Source organism: Gopherus evgoodei, chromosome 6, assembly GCF_007399415.2.
Source record: "Gopherus evgoodei ecotype Sinaloan lineage chromosome 6, rGopEvg1_v1.p, whole genome shotgun sequence".
Lineage (NCBI taxonomy): Eukaryota > Metazoa > Chordata > Testudines > Testudinidae > Gopherus > Gopherus evgoodei.
The window spans coordinates 98851719-98870763 of NC_044327.1; the positions used below are offsets into that span (position 1 = coordinate 98851719).

At 39.3% G+C, this 19045-nt stretch overlaps 1 protein-coding gene across 5 annotated transcripts in view; it reads left to right on the forward strand.

The window, feature by feature from the left end:
* The window catches only part of PDE4D (phosphodiesterase 4D), a 960682-nt gene that overhangs the window by 691507 nt on the left and 250130 nt on the right, over positions 1 to 19045 (forward strand). The window contains exon 1 of one of the 5 annotated variants that reach the window (XM_030567591.1): positions 9163 to 9242. The exons of the other annotated variants lie outside the window; for them this stretch is intronic. Coding sequence (XP_030423451.1) covers positions 9178 to 9242 — 65 coding nt within the window. The 5' untranslated portion in view covers positions 9163 to 9177. Of the gene's footprint in view, positions 1 to 9162; positions 9243 to 19045 lie in introns of those variants that run through there. 5 annotated transcript variants of the gene reach the window in all.

Genomic DNA, 19045 nt, shown 5'->3' on the forward strand with positions numbered 1-19045 from the left:
ATCTAAAGTGATATTTTTTTTCACACAGAAGTGCCATAGGGACTCATAGACTTTAAGGTCAGAAGGGACCATTATGATCATCTAGTCTGACCTCCTGCACAATGCAGGCCACAGAATCTCACCCATCCACTCCTGTAACAAACCCCTAACCGATGTCTGAGTTATTGAACTCCTCAAATCATGGTTTGAAGATCTCAAGCTGCAGAGAATCCTCCAGCAAGTGACCCGTGCCCCATGCTGCAGAGGAAGGCGAAAAACCTCCAGGGCCTCTGCCAGTCTGCCCTGGAGGAAAATTCCTTCCTGACCCCAGATATGGTGATCAGTTAAACCCTGAGCATGTGGGCAAGACTCACCAGCCAGCACCCAGGAAAGAATTCTCTGTAGTAACTCAGATCCCACACCATCTAACATCCCATCACAGACCACTGGGCATACTTACCTGCTGATAATCAAAGATCAATTGCCAGATTAATTGCTAAAATTAGGCTATCCCATCATACCATCCTCTCCATAAACTTATCAAGCTTAGTCTTGAAACCAGATATGTCTTTTGCCCCCACTACTCCCCTTGGAAGGCTGTTCCAGAACTTCACTCCTCTAATGGTTAGAAACCTTCATCTAATTTCAAGTCTAAACTTCCTAGTGTCCAGTTTATATCCATTTTTTCTTGTGTCCACATTGGTACTAAGCTTAAATAATTCCTCTTCCTCCCTAATATTTATCCCTCTGATATATTTATAAAGAGCAATCATATCCCCGCTCAACCTTCTTTTGGTTAGGCTAAACAAGCCAAGGTCTTTGAATCTCCTTTCATATGACATGTTTTCCATTCCTGGGATCATCCTAGTAGCACTTCTCTGAACCTGTTCCAGTTTGAATTCATCCTTCTTAAACATGGGAGACCAGAACTGCACACAGTATTCTAGATGAGGTCTCACCAGAGCCTTGTATAATGGTACTAACAGGTCCTTATCTCTACTGGAAATACCTCACCTGATGCATCCCAAGACCACATTAGCTTTTTTCACAGCCATACCACATTGGCAGCTCATAGTCATCCTGTGATCAACCAATACTGCGAGGTCCTTCTCCTCTTCTGTTACTTCCAACTGATGCGTCCCCAGCTTATAACAATAGTTCTTGTTATTAATCCCTAAATGCATGACCTTGCACTTTTCACGATTAAATTTCATCCTATTACTTGTACTCCAGTTTACAAGGTCATCCCGATCTTCCTGTATGATATTCCAGTCCTTCTCTGTGTTAGCAACACCTCCCAGCTTTGTGTCATCCACAAACTTTATTAGCGCATTCCCACTTTTTGTGCCAAGGTCAGTAATAAAAAGATTAAATATGATTGGTTCCAAAACTGATCCCTGAAGAACTCCACTAATAACCTCCTTCCAGCCTGACAGTTCACCTTTCAGTACCACCCATTGTAGTCTCCCCTTTCACCAGTTCCTTATCCACCTTTCAATTTTCATATTGATCCCCATCTTTTCCAATTTAGCTAATAATTCCCCATGTGGAACCGTATCAATTGCCTTACTGAAATCGAGGTAAATTAAATCCACTACGTTTCCTTTGTCCAAAAAATCTTTTACCTTCTGAAAGAAGGAGATCAGGTTGGCTTGGCATGATCTACCTTTTGTAAAACCATGTTGTATTTTGTCCCAATTACCATTGGCCTCAATGTCCTTAAATACTGTCTCCTTCAAAAATTTTTCTAAGACCTTGCATACTATAGATGTCAAACTAACAGGCTTGTAGTTACTCAGATCACTTTTTTTCCCTTTCTTAAAAATAGGAACAATGTTAGCAATTCTCCAGTTGTACGGTACAACCCCTGAGTTTACAGATTCATTAAAAATTCTTGCTAATGGGCTTGCAATTTCATGTGCCAGTTTCTTTACTATTCTTGGATGAAGATTATCTGGGCCCTCCAATTTTGTCCCATTAAGCTATTCGAGTTTGGCTTCTACCTCAGATGTGGTAATATCTACCTCCATATCCTCATTCCCATTTGTCATCCTGCCATTATCCCTAAGCTTCTCATTACCCTCATTAAAGGCTTTAGATATTGGACCATGCCTAGATTATCCTTAACTTCCACTCCATCCTCAGTGTTTAGCGATCCCGCTTCTTCTTTCTTTGTTTTCTTCTTATTTATATGGCTATAGAACCTTTTACTATTGGTTTTAATTCCCTTTGCAAGGTCCAGCTCTACATGGCTTTTGGCCTTTCTCACTTTATCCCTACATGTTCTGACCTCAATAAGGTAGGTTTCCTTGCTAATCCCTCCCATCTTCCACTCCTTGTAGGCTTTCTGCTTTTTCTTAATAACTTCTCTGAGATCCAGCTTGATCTACAACTCCTGCCTATGATTTTTTCCCCCTTTCTTGGGGAAGTTTTTTTTATAGCATTTCTGAATTTACAGGCACCAGATACCCAGTTGGGTTATATATGTTTGGTTTAAAAATAAGAATTAGTAATGTGGGAATTAGATTGAATGCACAGTAAATCTAATCATCTAAAGTGATTTTTTTTTTTCGCACAGAAGTGCCGTAGGGACTTCTGTGCCCTACTACACTTTAGCAATTGGCAGCAAAATACCCTCAGATTGCACGGTGGTGGGACAGAGCTGCAATTTTTCTCTACCTGAACAAAAAGAAAATCACTTTTTTACTGGAGCTGTTTTATCAAAGCTGGAAAAGGAGATTCTTGCCCAGTAAATAACTAAAAAAAAAATTCAAAAACTGTAACTTCTCATAATTCTTAAGTATGTGTCACAGGGGAAGCTAATCCAAAAAACAAAGCAGAAATGCAATTCATTCCATCAACAAACTTTTCTTGGTTTATTTACATCTATTATAGAGTCATCTAAGCTACGTGTACTGTAAATAAGTGCCTTTCAAGCTCCAGATGATTTTTTACATTTTTATTTTTTATTTAATTTTATTTTTCCAAAGTTTTAACTTATCCATACAGACATATTCAAATACAATTACAAAGAAAATTTAACAGGAGTTGGGATTTAACAATAGCACAGTATAAAAATATTCATAGATAAATATTCCTAAGCATTCTAAAGTAAATAATAAACTAGGTGACTTTAATGTGAATGGTGAATGTAAAGACTAATGTCACAGCCTTCACTCAGGCCTAAATCCTGTGGCCTGTAGAAGTCCTCAAAAGTAGCAGAATCATTGTGTTTACACCACCCAGCAGACTCTCCACAGAAGCACTTTGCAATGGGGACGCAGCTCCTCATAATGAAGAACACTGATCTTTGATGATTCAGTCACTACTACTGCATAGGATGGAGTTAGGAGCAGGGAAGGAATGAAACCATATGGAGCCACTGTCCAGGAGGAGGAGTACAGTCCTTACTCCCTGACTTTCACTGAGTACACTGCCCGTTTATTTTGCATGTATACAGAGGTCAAAATTTGGCTCTCTGACCTTACTCAGGCCAAATTTCCACTTAGTTCAGTCAGTGTTATCTGAGCACAGATTTAAGAGTTTGATTCCACCAAAGCCCAGATTCTGCAACTGGATCTACCCTGAGGGACCCAGACATCCAGGCAAACAAAGCTCCATTCATTGAAGGGGGACTCTGGGGGGACACAGGGATCTGCCTGTACAGATCCAGTTTCATGAATAGCATCTAAGAGACCTAGCAGAAGGGGGAAATTGCACAAGTGTCTTTGGAGAATGAACAATAATATTTTCTTAAAGGTGTAGTGAAATACTTTTCAAAAGAAATAAGTAAAACAAATTAAGAATCCCTCTCCAGTAGTAGAATAGGCATATAGGCCTAGCATTTACAAACAAATACATTTAAAACAAATTATCGAAGAGTCCATTCATCCTTTACTTCCTTGCCAAGACCTGACTTACCTGCCAAGATTCTCTGTTTCTCCTGATAGAGTTGACAGCATCCCTAAGACTCCACTAAAGTAAAACAAGTTTGTGGCAGATTCTTGCATTTTTTTTCAGTAAATTAGTGAGATCAGCTACTGCAGGAATAATATACACCTCTACCCCGATATAACGTAACCCGATATAACACGGGTTCGCATACAATGCGATAAAGCTCTGACATGCTGCTCTGAGCAGCATGTTAAGGGTCCAGGCCAGGCCGGGGTCGCGGGGTTCGATAAGGGGCAGAGGGTCTTGGGGGCAGTCAGGGGCTCCCTCCCCCACAGTCTGGGGGGCAGGAGCTGTGGGAGGGCACTTTTGGGGGGCCTGAAGTCCGAGTGTGGCCCAGGGGATTAGCAGGGGGCTGGGAGCAGCCTGCCCTGCTTCCCTTGCCCTGGTCCCAGCCGTGTCACTCGGAGGAAGGGGCTTGGGGGAAGGAATCCCCTTGCACTCACCAGGAGCGGCGGAAGCGGAGCAGCCCAGCCCAGCCCCAACCCGCTCCACTCCGCCAGCTCTGCTTCCCACAGCAGGTGAATATGGGGGGTGTCCTTTCCCCAACCTCCCCACAGTCACTGACGGTGGGAAGTGGAGCGCCGCGGCTTGGAGCTGGCAGAGTGGAGCGGACTGGGGCCAGGCTGCTCCGCTTCCCGCCGCTGCCGGTGAGTGTCTGTCGGGTGGGGGGGGGGGTGGATTGGAGTTGAAGCAGTCAGGGGATGGGGTTGGGTAGGGGGTGGGGTCCTGGGGGTGATTAGGGAAGGGGGTCTCTGGAGGGAGCAGTCAGGGAACAAGGAACGGGGCGGGGGAGGAAAGCAAGTTTGATATAACACGGTCTCACCTATAATGCAGTGAGATTTTTTGTCTCCCGAGGACCGCATTATATCAGGGTAGAGGTGTACAACCTAGAACTCAAATCTTGTCAGTAAAAATGACTTTCCGTTCATTTTTTAAAAGGAAGATTGAGCATTTACTTGAGCAAATACTATGTAATAATAATGTGCTTACTGCTTATATAATCCTTTTCATCCATATATCTTAAACTGATTTGCAAATGAGGGTAAGGAGCATTATCCCCACTTTACAAATGAGGAAACTAAGGTTCAGAGAAGTGACTTGCCCACGGTCACGATGCAAATCAATGGCTGAGTATGTAATAGAACTGGTTTCCAGTCCTCATCACCTTGGCCACACTGTTCATTCTTTACATTATTTTTTCAGTTTTGTCATGAAAATTACATAGAACATATGAATTTTCATACAATTACATACTACTTTGAAGATGTATTATTGAAAGGAAAGTACTCTAGGTTGCTTCTTGCACATCTTTTTTATTATTGTTTGAAATCACATCCATATCTTTCAGTACTGATGGAGTTTGAATATGCAGTCAAAACATGCTATTGTTGCTTTTCTTGTTACTACATGGAAAAACACACAAACTGAATTTTACCAGTTTAAAATACTGTATGCACAAATCACCTACTGCATAAGACTATTACATTTGTTCTAAGCAATTAATTGGTTGTCTGCGCACATGTTAAACATGAATCTGTAAAGCATATTACACCCACTCATAAATAACAATATAAAATTCTAAACCTGTTTGCATTCACTCTTCTCTTCTTAAATTACTTAAAATACACCTAAACACAAGTGCTGGCACATTAGGCTTAATATAGCAACGGACCGTCATTTTAAATAACAAAATAGATCAGTGGGGGGAACAACTGTTTTGCAATGAGTTAATACACATTTCTTTCTTTCGTAGGCCATGATCCTGCAATGGGATCTGCTAATGCAATCTTTTATATCCATGAAAAGTCCCATTCATTTCACTTGGTGATGATGAGTGATTACTTGGTGGTACATTAAAATATGTTTGTTTTATGTTCCTGCAATGGTTGTGCTGTCTGTAGGCTGTCATGTTTGTCATAAGGACCTGCCCCTGCTCTTATTCAAGTCAGTGATCAAAACTCCCATTGACATTAATGCAGACAAGGTCAGGCCTTATATGAAACTGGTGTCTCTTCCAAGCTATGTCTAACTGTTTAAAATGTTTGCTCAAAAACCTAGAATACTTTGTCTTTCTGATACATTTTTGAAAATACTGTCTGTAGAATAACTGGAGTATAAAAAGCAAAAATCTTTGTTCACTCACTGAACTGAGAAGATCCAGATATTGCTTTGCAGTCACTGCTCTTCTCTTGCATACAGAAAAGATCACCAGGCTTGCAAGGTTCCCAAACCACTAGCTAAAAAATTGTGTTCTTCCCATAGTTTAGCTTTGCTCTCTGCACTTCACCTCCCTCAGCCTCCACACGTTTTCTTTAACTTGTCCTTGGGCAACCTCTGAATACAATAGAGATAACAGCATTCCCTGGAGGGCTTCAGACTCCTCCCACCATACTTCCTCTGTTACTGGAGGCCCAGATCTCTGCTGGACCAGAATGGTGCCTGAGGCATGGTCTCGATCATTTGACTCACTGGGATGCAGTTGCACTACAATGTTCTGCCTGTGGGTGCCTGTTAAATACCCAGTTGAACTGGAGGTACCTCTGTCACGGAGTGCGGGGGAGTCAGGGCCCTGTACCCCCGGCTTCCTGCGATTCACCATGACTCTCAGCCAGCCAAGCAAAGCAGAAGGTTTATTTGGATGACAGGAACACAGTCCAAAACAGGTTTTGCAGGCACAGACAACAGGACAGTTAGGTCCATCTTGGGGTCCCAGGAGCATCACAGCCCCCTTGCAGGGTGGGGGGGTCAGAGCCCTGTCTGGGCTTCCCTCCATTCCCCAGTCAGCTCCTGAAAAAAAAACCCTCACACTCTCCAGCCTTTGTTCAGCTTCCCGGGCAGAGGTGTCACCTGGCCTCTAACTCCTTCCTGGGTTCTCATGTTACATGCTTAGGTATTTTCTCTCCAGCTAGTCTCCCATCTCCCAGTGCAGATCGTCCTCCCAGGCCAACACCCCCCACTCAGCATTCACAGAGCACAGTAAGAACAGGCCCAATTCATCAGAACCTCATATAGGCAGAGGCAGCATTTTCACTGATATTACTTTGAGATCTAACCATTCTGCGATCTCTGTTGTCTGACACGGTGATATTTTTATTGCTTGAATGTCATTCAGGTATGGTACTTTAAGGCCATTTAGTCCAAAGCCCTGCTAATGCATGTTTTGATAATCTTTGTAAGTTTCTGACTGATTTGTTATTTAAGTGGGATGTGGGAGAGTGTTGGCACTTAAGTTTAATAATAAGGTACATAACCAGGTTAAGTAAAATATAAAAATTAAAAACAGCTAGATGTTCCATAACAGTCCAGCATTCCCTTTTCACACCCATTCTGTCTTTATTTGAATCCATCCCACTCTCATTCAAGCTGGAGAAAGGTTCGTTCAGCAAGCCCTGGCGCATCTAGATATACTATCAAAGAAGTGTGATGTGTGCAGTGGCAGATCCAGCTATTATTAAAGGTCTGTGGATGCAGGACCCTTCTCATTTTAAGCTATATTTATCAGCAAAATCTTTGCTGGTCCTCTGCTCTTTGGAACTATCTTACATGATTCCATGGACTCTTTTAGCTCCTATATCTGCCAGTAAGTGTGATTTGAAAGATAGAGCCCTGAAAGCATGAAGAACAGAATGCTTGGCATGAACTCTCATTAAAATTCTTTCTGCTGTTAGGGAACAATTTATATGCAGATAACTAGTACAAGCCTGCTGGGCAGTCAGGATCTTTCCTGACAATGCTCTATACTCTACAATGCACATTATGGACCTGTGACAATGGTAATATGCAAAGATTCATTGGTATCAACAGAACATCACATACTGTCATGGAGCGACAGTTGAATATTTCACCTGATGAATTTTATTACATATTTTGAATAAACCATGTAGCACATTGTTTCCACCATCCATGTGGCTTATAGAAGTAGGTGGGTCATTCCTGAATATATTCAAATTTCACAAAAGTTTACTAATAAAATACTGGTTTATTCTCAGTTATTCACACGGCTGTTCTATCATAAAAATAGTATGCTCTCTGTCCTTGAGAACATTGTTCAAAGGAATTGTTACAATGCATGTAACCACTTGTCGAGAAATAACTTGGCTCTTTCAATTTAAAAAGAAATTCCACTGCAGATCGGTTTACAGTACACTTGCAAAACTTCATTTAAATCACACAAACACAATTCTGTTCTTTTTTAAATAAAGAAAAATGTTTTAAAACTGTAAGCAGACAAAATGTACTTTTTTTGCTTCCACTAACTGTGAAACTGTCAAACCAATTTAAATTAAAATTACCAAAAAGGAATTCCCTCTTGGGCTGGAAGCTTTTATGCTAAGCTTTTGGCTAGAAGTTAAAAATAAAAAGCTTAGCTGTTTGTAATGGAGATGCTGTTAGTCTTTACTGTAGCAGGACAAGCAGCCCTCTGCATTATAGTAAAAAGGACTTTATAATATGGCACTTGATATAAGGCATTTTTGTTCTTGAGTGATTTATAGCAGTGTGTATGTGCATGTGTGTGAGAGAGAGAAATTATAACAATCAATGAGGAATTTTATTTTTAATTTTCCTGCATTGTTTTCACACAGAGGTCACTTGTCCCTCAAAGAATATGTTCTGCTTTGTGAGGTTAGTAATGCTTCTCATTCACAAATCTAGGAGAGGCAGAGGATATAGGGGAAGAGGAGGGGAAGAATTATATTCACTGATAAGACTTCTTGTGAACCTGAGGTGCAGAAAGCTTTCTTCCTTTTGCTTTATTCCATTGGGATGAACTCATCTAGCACTTCTGAAACAGGAACTTCCCTGGAAACTGACTGGTGTGACAATATCTTACATTCATTTTTTCCTGTTACGATCACTAGTTTTTTAATATGATTGACCTTTAAACCTGTTGTTATAGGACTGTGAGAAAGAGCTCAAGAGTCTCTTTCATCTGCCTTGGTTCCCATGTGACCTAGATGGAGAATAGATTCAAAATACTGTTCCTCTGTAGGCAATAGGAGACAGAAGAGACAAGCACTGTCACTTCTGAACAGGCTAGTGCTGGAGTAAATTCAGTGTTAAAAAGGAAAGAGTTCCTGTGAATTGCAACTCCTCCTTTGGAGCTTGGATTATTACGGGAGGAGGATTTCAGAGGGTTTTGTTTTTTTTTACACAAATCTCACTTTGAAATGGAATACGTGGAGTGTGAGCTTTATAAGGGCAACTGAAGTTTCACTGCTAAAAATACTTGGGGAATTTTTCAAAATGAGCATTGTTATGAAGCCAAGATCTCGATCTACCAGCTCCTTAAGGACTGCAGATACAATTTGGTAATGTGTTTTGGGTTTTTTGTTTTTTTTTTTCCTGATGATCTCACCCTGCACCCTCATTCTCACACACAAACATACTGAAAAAGTGGCTGTATTTAATGCTGTTTTGACAGATTTTGCATGGGTACTAGAAATGCTCAGCTGTTAAGTTTAATTGAATAGTTTATAGCAAAAAACAAAATTAGTGTGCTACTCCTTGTACAACATTGTGTTCTTCTTATTGAATAAGGAATGTAGATTATTAATTAGTCACATTTAATAATTTTAATTCACTTGAGACACTATTTAATATGTGACACTTGATCTGAATTATAACTTTAGTTGCTGAAATCAAACTTGCAGATTTGTATTCTCATAGGTAAAATTAAAATGGTAGTTTTCACTGGCTATTTTTGGGTATGTATACACAGTTCATGGTTTTTGTTGCACTAAAAGACTGATTGCTCATGGATGACCGTCCACAGAAAAGACAGATAGCAGCTAAAGTGACATAAAGTGAGATTCTGCGCTGCATTATGGATTATGCATTTTTTCTCCACTCAGAAAAGTGAAAGTTGACTACATTAGCAGTCAATACAGTGTGTTTTGTTTTCTTGTTAAATTTATCATCTGGTAATTGTCAAGGTTGTATCCTCTGTTGTTTAATTATTCTCATTACTAAACTGAGTGAACTTTGTGGAGCTTGATTAACACAGGAAGGGCAAATTTTCTAATAGCTATACAAATACACAAATTTAGCTTGTTAGTGAATTCCCTACTTTTTTCTAACTCTCCTTCCTATATCATACTTTATTATGGATATAAAAAACCTACAGTATTTTAGAGTAATGGTTCAGAATCCTGCACTGACACTATAGTAAACTGTGGTGTTTAGGACCATTAAAGTAAAATTCTACAATATTTTTATTATTGTTTAGAACTAAGCAGTGTTATTTCCTAAGTGCTTTCACTGAGATGTGTAATACTAATTAGATATATATTTAGTTGTCAAACCTGTCAAGTTAACATAATTGATCTTTAGCTTATAAAAGTTTTTTGTTTTTGCCATAAGTCTACAAGCTTTTTGACTGAATCACTCCAATCCATACAGTACAGGTGAAAGTGATAATAAGTGCTAACTAATTTTTTCTAGCTATCTTGTATTAAAACTAGATAAAATGGAATAGTGTTAACAATCTCAAACTATTGACCAGATTATGCAATCCTCAGAGCTTTCTCAAACAAAACTCTCACTGATGTCAGGGATAATTTTGCCTGAATAGGGACTGCAGGATGTAGCCCCAGGTATTTATTTTTTTTATTTTTGTTTTAAGTGTAATAAAAATAAAAATTGCAGTGATCTATAGATAGATCTATATTTTGTACAAAATTGTGCAAAATGATGAAGGAATAATGTCCTAGAGGCCTCAACTGAGCTAAAAAAATATAATATATCTCAGTATATAGCCTCTGAATCAGTGAGACTGTATATGAATGTCTTAGTTTATATATAAGAAAACAATATGCAACTACACTAAATATTTTACTTAGAAGTGGAGAGGTTATTCAGAAATATCATTTCATAGAATCATAGACTATCAGGGTTGGAAGGGACCTCAGGAGGTCATCTAGTCCAACCCCTTGCTCAAAGCAAGACCAATTCCCAACTAAATCATCCCAGCCAGGGCTTTGTCAAGCCTGACCTTAAAAACCTCTAAGGAAGGAGATTCCACCACCTCCCTAGGTAACCCATTCCAGTGTTTCACCACTCTGAGTGAAAAAGTTTTTCCTAATATCCATCCTAAACCTCCCGCACTGCAACTTGAAGCCATTACTCCTTGTTCTGTCATCGGGTACCACTGAGAACAGTCTAGATCCATCCTCTTTGGAACCCCTTTTCAGGTAGTTGAAAGCAGCTATCAAATCCCCCCTCATTCTTCCCTTCAAACTGCTCTTCTTTCTCACTAAAATATCTTTCATGCTGATGTGTGCGCACCCTATAAGGTCTTTGACATGACAGCTTGATGATCCGTCTATCTAATCTATCTTTTTTTCTCATTGTGTGGCCCTCTGTCACTGTAGCACTTATTAACTAATGTACTGATCTGGTGGGACAGAATATATTTCCTGCTAATTGTGAATGTTGAATTAATGTGCACTGAGATCCATCCATTTCCTGGCAATTTAGAATCATCCTTTGTGCAGAGGAAGTGGTTGGCATGGGAATCCTTGGAAGTCTGGATCTGTGGGGCTTGTGCCCTGGCCTCTAGTGGTTTGAAAGTTGAACCAAGCCCTGTCCCTGTGAGGGGACAAATCCTGTCTCTTATGAAAGAATTGACAGGAAAATTGCACAAGTAAAAACTCCTGGAATGCTCCAGCTCCAACACAGAACATTGGGGAGCTTTGGGAGTGTTGGGATCAGCGAATAAATTGTCAAAGAGCCTAGATGACTATAATCCTAAATCACTTATGCACCTTAGATGCATAAGTCACTTGAGCACCTTTGAAATTTGTATTCAGTGTCATCATTTCAAACCAGCATGGTGATGAAAGTTGAATCTAGACAAATTCAATCTGCAGATAAGGTGTAAATTTTTAACACTGAGAGTAATTAGCCATTGAAATAATTTATCAAGGGCCATGGTAGATTCTCCATCACTGACAATTTTTAAATCGAGATTGGATGTTTTTAAAAAAGAGATGATCTAGGAATTACTTAGAAAAAGTTATATGGCCTATTATATACAGGAGGGGCAAATTAGATGATCACAATGGTCCCTTCTAGCCTGGGAATCTAAAGGAGCTTTTTAATGACCTGAAAATCAGAAAGGAATCCTACACAAAATGGAAACATGGATGAATTGCTAAGGAGGAGTACAGAAGAATATAGGGACAACATCAGAAATGCTAAGGCACAAAATGAGTTACACTTAGAAAGGGGGATAAAAGGCAATGGGAAGAGATTCTTTCAATATGTTAACCGCAAGAGAAAGATGAAGGAAAATGTAGGTCCTCCACTTAGTGGGGAATGAGAGCAACTGTCTAATGACATCAAGAAGGCTTCAGTCTTCACTAAAAAGGTTAATGGTGACCAGATACTCAACACAATTAATATTAACAATAAAGGAGAAGGAACACAAGCAAAAACAAAAGGAACATGTTAAAGAAGGTAAATTTGATGTATTCAAGTCAGCAAGGGCAGCTGAAATCCATGCTAAGGTACTTAAGGAACCATCTGAACCAGTCTCAGAACCACTAGCGATTATCTTTGAGAACCCATGGAGGACAGATGAGGTTTCGGAAGACTAGAGAAGGGCAAAATAGTACCTATCTTTCAAAAAAAAGGAACAAAAAGGACCCAGAGAATTGTAAACCATTCAGCCTAACTTGATACCTGGAAAGATTTGTAACCACCTGGAGGATAACAGTATTATAAGAAATAGCCAGCATGGATTTGACCAGAAGAAATCATGCCAAACCCACCTAGTTTTCCTCTTTGACAGGGATACTGGCCTAGTGGATGGGGGGAAGCAGTAGATATGATATATCTTGATTTTAATAAGGCTTTTGCCACAGTTCCATGTGGTAGTCTCATAAGCAAAGCAGGGAAATGCAGACTAGGTGAAATTACTATAAGGTGGGTGCACAACTGCTTGAAAAACTCAAGGATTTAATATATCAGTGGTTTGCTATCAATCTGCTATCCGGTAGTGTCCTACAGGGGTCAGTTCTGGGTCCAGTACTGCTCAATATTTTCATTAATGACATGTATAATGGAATGGAAAGTTTCATTATAAAATGTATGGATTGCACCAACATGGGAGAAGTTGTAAGCACTTTGGAGGACAGGATTAGAATTCAAAATGCCAAATTGGAGAGCTGGTCTAAAATCATAATGATGAAATCTAATAAAGACAAATGCAAAAAACCTACACTTTGGAAGGAAAAATCAAATGCACAACTACAAAATGGGAAATAACTGGCTATGTTGTACTACTGCTGAAAAGGATCTGGAAGTTATAGTGGATCACATATGAACATGAGTCAACAACATGCTGCAGTTTCAAAAAAAAAAAGGCTAATATTCGGGGGTGTACAGGAGGTATTTGTCTCTCTGTACTCATCAGAACCTCAGCTGGAGTACTGTGCCAATCAGAGCTCCACACTTTAGGATAAAGATTTGTACACATTAGAGAGTCCAGAGGAGAGCAGCAAAAATGATAAGAGGTTTGGAAAACCTGGCTTGTGGGGAAAAACAAACAAACAAAAAAACCTGGGCATGTTTAGTTTTGGGAAAAGAAGACTGAAGGAGGACTGGATAACAGTCTTCGGATATATTGAGAGCTCTTATAACGAGGATAGTGATACATGTCCTCTGAAGGGAAGACAAGAAGTAATGGGCTTAATCTGCAGCAACGGAGATTCAGATCAGACATTAGGAAAAACTTTCTAACTGTAAGAGTAATTAAGCTCTGGAACAGGCTTCCAAGGGAAGTTGTGGAATCCCCATCATTGGAAGTTCCTAAGGACAGGTTGGACAAACAACTGTCAGGGATGGTCTAGGTCCTGCCTCTGCTTGGTCCTGCCTCTGCTCAGGGGGCTGGACTTGATGACTTCTTGAGGTTTCTTCCAGGCCTACATTTGAATGATTCTGTTATTCTATAATGGAAACAGATCCTTGCTTTTCATGAGAAAAAATGCGAAGAATTAATTGTTTATTTTGCAGTAATAAAATAATTTGACATCACTTAAGGCTGCCTCTCATTCCTAACTTCACAAAGGATACTGGTGTTTCAGCAGAAGAGCCTGCAACTGCTGCATGATATCGGCTTTTGAATTAAATAACATTGGCATGACATTTATATTAATGAGGAGAAATACCAGAATAAAAAAGCAATTCACTGTGAGGTAAATTGTTGTACTTAAGAGTGCAGCTATGCAATCAGAATGACTTTTAGTTACTTATTATTGGTAAGCAGAGATCGCTATGTGGGGACCAGAGTTTCCATTCTGCTGAAAATTTTGCATTTCCAGATTTATTTAGTTTGGAAATGGAGAACTGGGAGCCAGCTCACCAGAGAGCAGAGCCAAGGAGCCATGTAGTCCACAAGCTGGCTAGCCCAAAAGCCCCGCCACCCACTAGTTGAACAGTCAAGTAGCCTGAGAGCCCAAGGAGGCAGACCACTGAACTGCAAACTGACCAGCTCCTGGAAACAAGTCAGGAGCTGACCAGCCTGTCTGTCTGAATGGTCTCTATTGGACGTTTTGACAAAAGCTACATGTTCCCATAGAACATTTCAATTTAGTCAAATCAGCATTTCCGATGGAAAACTGTTCGCTTTTGTGGAGTGATTTTGCTGCAATTCACCCCTCAGATGCTATCACAAGGTAGTCTCTTTTTTCTTTGAAAATTGAGCAACTGATGTGAAAGAGGAAGGATGATGGTACCTTTTGAAATAGAGGGGATAGAGAGCAAGTTAAAATAGCCTCTCTAGTCACTTAAAGGAAGCTATTTTGCCCTCTGGCAGTTAGATCATTGCAGAGTCAGCATGCATGTTTGGTTTGGAAGGAGTAAAGTGAAAATTACCCCCTCTTCAGGGACTTATAAACAGAAGTCTTCAGAAAGGACAAAAGAGTTGATTCTCCTGCCACACTGGAATAAATTGGGATTAATTCCATTGACATCAATGGGGTTGATTCTCCACTCATACTGGTGTGAATCAGGAGTAACTTCACTGAAGTCCAGGGTATTGGACCAGTGTAAAATTAATGTAAATGAGAAAAAAAATCAGGTCTTATGTATACTTCCAACTGCTGTGGTCCGTCACAAGCATGCAAGTAGATTCTGTAGTCTCAGGTTACAGATAATATACTGTGTATTGTCCTCTTAGAAGCTAGAAATTCTTTACTGAGATGATCCCTATATGATGGTATGCACAAAGCAGCAACTGATTATTTTGAGAATAAAGATTATTTAACAGTTTTGCTGTAATATTAGTATGATTTCTTGCTGTTGAAAAAGCTATTAGCATATTTAACAGTGGACTGAGGTTTATTTAATTCCTGAGAAGATGCCATCAATGTTTTATTTTGTGCCATTTCCTGTAAGAGTCATGTTTTGTATCTAATAACATACACATTTTATATTTTTCTCAAACGTTATGGAAGTCTAACAAAGTGAGAAAATCAACTATCCCATGCTATCCTACATATTCCTTGCAAACCTACATTGGAAGTTTGTTCTTCCCACTTAATTTCTGCTGTGTTTTGGGACTTGTAACAATATGAGTCAGCTTAGTTAAGTAAAATATCTGTTTTGTGGCTTTTAATTAAATGTATTTCATAATATATGGAAATATACCTATCTCATAGAGCTGGAAGGGACCCTGAAAGGTCATTGAGTCCATCCCCCTGCCTTCACTAGCAAGACCAAGTACTGATTTTCTCCCAGATCCCTAAGTAGCCCACTCAAGGACTGAACTCATAACCCTGGGTTTAGCAGGCCAATGCTCAAACCACTGAGCTATCCCTCCCCCCTAAAAGGTGCCAAATTGACAACAGTAGAGACAGAAATCATCTATCCATAAAAAAATAATATATTGTATGGTATTTTGTGGCTGTGGGCCTGAGTCTGCAGACTTTTTTGCTTGAATAGTTGAAGTTGGTAGGAATACGCACATAAATAAAAACAGGAGCAGGCCATGAATTATTACTTGCTGACAGTGTGAGAATGCTCAAGACAACGCTAACAGACTAGCAGTATTTAAACTGGAAAGATTTAAGAGTGCAGATAAACTGTTGATAAATCTATGAAGTTTGATTGCTTGAGTTACTTCAACTGTAGCTAAACTAGCACCCAACAAAAAGCTGTTATTGAAATCAAACTGTAAAGCTTTGTGTTGTAATATAGCTTCTACTCAAAACATACCAATCATTCAGAAAGGCCCATTTAGTATTAGAATATATTGTAAAGACGTGGTGGGGTGGTGGTAGTGGTTGGATTTTTTTTAAATCCTATTTCTTTATGAGGAGATGTGGAGAGATAACAGTCTCTCCATAGTTATGAAATTGCACTGATTTCTGTTGTGAGGCCCATTTTTACACTCTAGTCTCCCTTTTCTCCACCCTATATTCTAAATCCCTCAAATGCCCACTGGGCTTGAAAGTTTGTATGTACTGGGTTAGGCCAGGGAAGACTTTAAAAAATAAATTGAACATGAATCAATTAACATTGAGATGGAAACGATGAAATACAAGTGATTTAAAATACATGAATTTTTTTCTAGCTTCTAGTCAAATCCTATCTAAAAACCAGTTGGTCTAAAATCTTCAACTTTGTTTTATTTAGAGAAAGTTAAGGGGTAACTTGATTACAGTCTATAAATAACTACACGGGGAACAAACATTTAATAATAAGCTCTTAATGTGATCCAATGGCTGGAAGCTGAAGCTAGACAAATTCAGACTGGAAATAAGATCTAAATTTTGAATGGTGAGTGTAGGCAACCACTGGAACAATTTACCAAGAGTTGTGATTAATTCTCCATCATGGATCATTTCAAGATGGGATGTTTTTTCTAAAATATCTGCTCTAGGAATTGTTTTGGGGAAGTTCTATGGCCTGTGTTATACAGGAGGTCAGACTGGATGATCCCAATGGTCCCTTCTGGCCTTGGAATCTATGAATACTTCATGAGATCTAGCAAATAGGGCTAGATGTTAAATGTTAGTTTTCAAGTTAATCACTAGTCATTTGATCAGATTTTGGAACTTCTTCATGATCTGACAACATTCAGGAAATTCTTCATGACAGCGATAATTGGGCCAAGGTTCTAATACATCTCAGAAGCTGTTTCAGTATTCTGGTACAGCTATTTCTCCAGCATACATAGAAACGCAATCCTCCTAAGCACTTCACTTCAACCTATTCAAACACACAGAACCTTCTTTCCCCAGCAAGTGCAAACACGAAACCACAATTCTCCCACAGCCCACAACAGACTACTTCCAATTTTTCCCTACAAACACAAGCTGGACTTCACACACAAATTTATCCTCACAGCCACTCCATGCACAGATATACAGAATTATCCCTCCCGTCACACCTGTCACTGGACCAGCTGGACTGAAGTTTTGTTAAGACCTCAGCGATAGTTTTGAGGAAACTGGTATAGTTCTTCTAAATATAAAGCCAACATATACTAAATAGCACACTCACGATATAATGTAATATAATGGTGGAGGATAAATAGATTCCTATTTAGAAGTATGAGGATGTTTCCTTCAGAACTTTAAAAATTAGAAAAATGTCAGAAAAAAAGTTTGTATAGGCTGAAGTTTGTTGAGAAAGTATCAATAATTTAAAGGGGGAAAAGAAGAGAACAATGTTGTTCAAAATACTCAAACATTAGAAACCCAGGAAAAATACAAGTTAAGGCTAAACTTTTAAAAATCACCAACTTTTTAAAGCAGTAAAACTTAGCTAAGGTACAAGAAAAACCTCCATTATCATAAACATAACTCAGCCACTGTTGAGGAGGCAACAAAGGTTTTGTTCCGAGAGTTTTTGTAATACACAAGCTACACAGGAAAACTATGAATGTCCCTATACAAACATCTCAGAGTTTTGATGACATAACAAACTACTCATCCTCTGCTCTCGTGGTTACTCTGATTCCATCAGAACTTCTTAGTGGTTCTATAGCCTTATAGTTCAAACTTACGTGTGTAATGGCGTGCATTGGGGTGTTTTTAAGCTGGAACATACAGCACAATTTACAGTTGGATTCCTGCACACTTTTGTGTGTTGTGACTGGTGATGTCATAAAGATGAATGTCTTCATCTCTCACTATCTGCTTATATGTTGTAATAACAATATTTGAAATGTTTTTGCTTTTGTAAGATCTTTTGTAAATTCAATTCCAAAAAAGTACTTATAAGAAACTTTTCCAAGGAATGTGCCAAACTATAGCACTACAAAGACTTCTTAACTATTAGAGGGGTAGCTGTGTTAATCTGGATCTGTAAAAAGCAACAAAGGGTCCTGTGGCACCGTATAGACTATAAAATGCCACAGGACTCTTCGTTGCTGCTTAACTATTGCTAAGCATACGGCATCACCGAGGCATTCCTGCATTGCCATTTGAGACTTCCAAGTATTTCTTCGTCACCTTATTTCCCTGACTTCAGATCTACTTACTCATTTTCCTGCTTATTCTACTCCAGCAGTCATTGCCTCAGCTCTGAGCACTTTCCACAATTATGGGTTAATCATACTGCCCCTCCTAGCCAAAACTTTTACTACTTCCTCCCATTGAGCTGTTACCACTTGCAATTAAATCTTACTGTTCATCTTCTTTCTGTAAAGACCTTTGGAATATTCTGCTTGATAGATGTCTGATGCTCTCCTCTCGTCTCATTTAAGTCTTTTGTGAAAACTTACTTCTATGATACCTGCAATGAGATAATTATTTTCACAATTTTTAACTTGATCTGTTTCATTTTTCTACACTTAAAAACCACCAAAGATGTTCAAATGCCTTCAATTGAGGGCTTGTCTACACATTCAGCGCTGCAGCAGTGCAGCTGTGCCACTGTAGTGTTTGGTGAAGATGCCACCTATGCCAACAGGAAAACTTCTCCCATCAGTGTAGGTACTCCACCTTCCCGAGAGGTAGAAGCTGTGTTGATGGAAGAAGCCCTTCTGTCAAATAGCGCTGTCTGCACAGGGCAGGGGGATAGGTCAGTGTAACTATGATCTTCCACACCCCGAGTGACATAATTATATAGTTCTATCTGTAGTGTAGACCAAGCCTGAATAACT